The sequence below is a fragment of the Citrus clementina genome, unplaced genomic scaffold (genome assembly GCF_000493195.1).
Source record: "Citrus clementina cultivar Clemenules unplaced genomic scaffold, Citrus_clementina_v1.0 scaffold_6, whole genome shotgun sequence".
NCBI lineage: Eukaryota > Viridiplantae > Streptophyta > Magnoliopsida > Sapindales > Rutaceae > Citrus > Citrus x clementina.
The window spans coordinates 1079650-1082943 of record NW_006262139.1 but is presented as its reverse complement, the minus strand read 5'-3'; the positions used below and the strand labels follow the sequence as shown (position 1 = coordinate 1082943).

The window sequence follows — 3294 nt, the reverse complement described above, 5'->3', positions numbered from 1 at the left end:
CTTCTAATATTCAGAACAAATCCAGTGACAAAAGGTCAGATTAGGTTATGGTTCATTTGGGTATGGGAAATTGAAGAAGGGAGATAATAGCAGTCATTCAGGTTCTTTTCATCATACAGATAAAGATGGAGGGTCTATATCAGGGGAAGATTCAGGCAGCGTAACTGTGTACAAGCCATCTTCTTCACATCCCATTACGGCTCCTTCTCCTCTTATTGGTCTGCCTGAGTTTTCTCAATTGGGATGGGGCCACTGGTTTACATTAAGGGATCTTGAACTTGCTACCAACCGATTTTCAAAGGAAAACGTCCTTGGTGAGGGTGGATATGGAGTTGTTTATCGGGGAAATTTGATCAATGGGTCTCCAGTGGCAGTTAAGAAGATCCTGAATAACGTGTGAGTTCATGATTATACCATTCAATTGCATAACTTTATTAATTAGTTTCTTCTTTTTCATTAATTTGAACTTCTTGAGTTCATCCCATTAGGGGCCAGGCAGAGAAAGAATTCAGAGTGGAAGTTGAAGCCATTGGCCATGTCCGCCACAAGAATTTGGTTCGTCTTCTAGGGTATTGTATTGAAGGAATTCATAGGTACTGTTTTTTTTCAATTTCTGTTTTCCTTGGCCTTTGGATTGCTACCTTTCAATGATCTATTTTAATTAGAAATTGACTGAGATCTTTATAGGAGAAACCAAAAAGATAGTATTTTTTCATCATTTAGATATTTCACTGCTCTGCAAATACCAAACCATATCTTCTCATTTTTTATAACTATAATAACAGGATGTTGGTTTATGAGTATGTCAACAATGGAAATTTAGAACAGTGGCTTCATGGAGCTATGCGTCATCATGGATATCTTACTTGGGAGGCCCGTATGAAGGTTCTTCTTGGCACAGCTAAGGCGTAAGTCAATTAGTTTACAACCTTTTTTCAGTTCTCTAGTTTTGTTTTGACGTGATATACTTGATGCAGTCTTGCCTATCTGCATGAGGCTATTGAGCCTAAAGTGGTTCACCGGGACATTAAATCAAGCAATATATTGATTGACGATGACTTCAATGCAAAAGTTTCTGATTTTGGCTTGGCTAAGTTGCTGGGTGCTGGGAAAAGTCATGTCACAACTCGAGTTATGGGGACATTTGGGTAAGCATGTTTTCAAATTTGGGACAGAACCAGCATTGGTATTCTTTGGCTTATCTTGCCTCTCACCTTTATGTTTCTTATTACATGTTCATAGAGGAGTCATTATCCCATAACTTTATTTTTCTTCTCAAACTTTGACAGATATGTGGCTCCGGAGTATGCAAATACTGGTCTGTTGAATGAGAAAAGTGATGTTTATAGCTTTGGGGTTCTGCTTTTGGAAGCAATAACTGGTAGAGACCCTGTGGACCACGGTCGTCCTGCACATGAGGTATATACATCAATTATTCTGAAAATCTAGTTTTCAAAACACAGTCATTCAACCATAATCAATAAATTAATGCAACTTAAATTGAATATGTTAATTACTCTATGCTGCTCAAGTTTCAGTTGGTATCTTATGATTTGGGTAGCATCTATTATGACCGTAACTTGCTTTTACAATGTAGATTAACTTGACACTTAGAAATTGCTTGGGATTTCTTCTGATATACTTGTTTGCTAGATTTATAGGTCAGTAATTCTACCTGATGTGATCTACCTGATAATATTGAAAGAGTTTGAAAATTTTATCCTTTAGACAGTATGATCAAACTTATAGTTAATTAAACCAAATAGATTTCTAACTAACAAGAAGGATTGGTGTATCTGTTATGCATGAAATTTAATTATAATGATATAATCTAGACCCCGATACTTTTTAAGATACTTGTACTGTTGTATATTATCCCATATCTTATCCCCTTCATAGTTTCTTGCTTCTATCAGTTACTACAAGGAGATATATTTCAATTACGCATGAGGTTTACCACTTCAATTTGACTCACTACCCTATTGCCCCTGGCCCGCTACCTAGTGCCTGCCCCTTTCTAGATGCGTTGTGCATGTGTGTAGTACAGGGCTGATTTTATGTTGCAACTGTGTCTCCCCTTCTCTCTGTGTGTTATCCTACTTGCTGAAATCCCGACCAAATAGAATTATTTTGAAATAATAATAAAGTCAGTCAATCTTTTCTACTGTAGCAATTTTTCCAACTTTTTATCCCAGCTCCGAGTTGCCTTCATTGTAAATGGAAGATTTGTTCAATTGATTGGCCATGCATTTTCTGCCTTGTTAGCTGCAGATAAGATAATTTGTACAAACTAGATATAATTGAAAATCTACACCAAAGGAAAAACAAACTAAAGAATCTGTATTTCAATGAGTTGGGTCTCCTATGGCTACACATTGTTCTCTTGTGAGTAATTACCTAAGAACTGATCAATTTCAGATTGTTTCAAATTGTACCCTTAGTGATTTTGATTGCTGGACGTCATTTATTTCAATGTGTTTATTTTCCTAGCTAAAACAATTATTTATTGACCACCAGTTGGAGGGTAAGGAAAATATTGTTTTGCATTCATGTATCTTCCCTATTAGCTTTCATACTGTTTTTATGATTTGTGTATATGCTTTTTATTGTTGCTTCCATTAGTGAATAAACTTATGTGATTTCACGTCATGAATAAGAAAATCAATATCTCCACTTTATTGAGATAAGTAAGACCTTTTTCCTTTTTCGTGAAAGTTTCAAAATCAGTACATGGGTCCATGATGTTTCCATTCCTATTGAAGTTTCTTTTTGGTTTATTCAAGTGCATTATTGAGAAGCAAATGGCTATTATCAATTAAATTACAACTTCTGTATTACATCATTATGCCTTGAGCTTGAAGATATATCAGACGTATTGATGTATTTGGTAGTTTGAACTTCTGTTTCTTTTTTAATTTTCTTGCATCTATCTGGAATCTGTTGCTCTTTTATGAACATTTTCCGGAAGTTATTTAACATGAAATCATCTTTAGGTAAATTTGGTCGATTGGCTGAAGATGATGGTTGGAAGCAGGAGGTCAGAGGAAGTGGTGGACCCAAATATTGAGGTAAGGCCATCGACAAGAGCTCTAAAGCGTTCCCTTTTGACAGCATTACGGTGCGTTGATCCAGATTCAGAAAAAAGACCCAAAATGAGCCAAGTTGTGCGCATGCTTGAGTCCGAGGAATATCCTATAGTAAGAGAGGTCAATTTTTCTAACTCAAATTTACATAAGCTGATTAGAACTATATTAATGAACAGTTGTTTTTACTTTTTACTCTCTTCAATAATTT

At 35.7% G+C, this 3294-nt stretch overlaps 1 protein-coding gene across 1 annotated transcript in view; it reads left to right on the top strand.

Annotated features, from left to right (window-relative positions):
* Positions 1–40: 40 nt before the first annotated feature.
* LOC18038660 (probable receptor-like protein kinase At5g18500) overlaps positions 41–3294 on the top strand; it is a gene marked incomplete at its 5' end in the record, with an annotated part of 4915 nt that continues 1661 nt past the window's right edge. The window contains 6 exons of the mRNA XM_006428233.2: positions 41–396; positions 489–593; positions 786–908; positions 978–1148; positions 1290–1419; positions 2994–3206. Of these exons, the coding sequence (XP_006428296.2) occupies positions 41–396; positions 489–593; positions 786–908; positions 978–1148; positions 1290–1419; positions 2994–3206 (1098 nt within the window). The remainder of the gene's footprint in view (positions 397–488; positions 594–785; positions 909–977; positions 1149–1289; positions 1420–2993; positions 3207–3294) is intronic.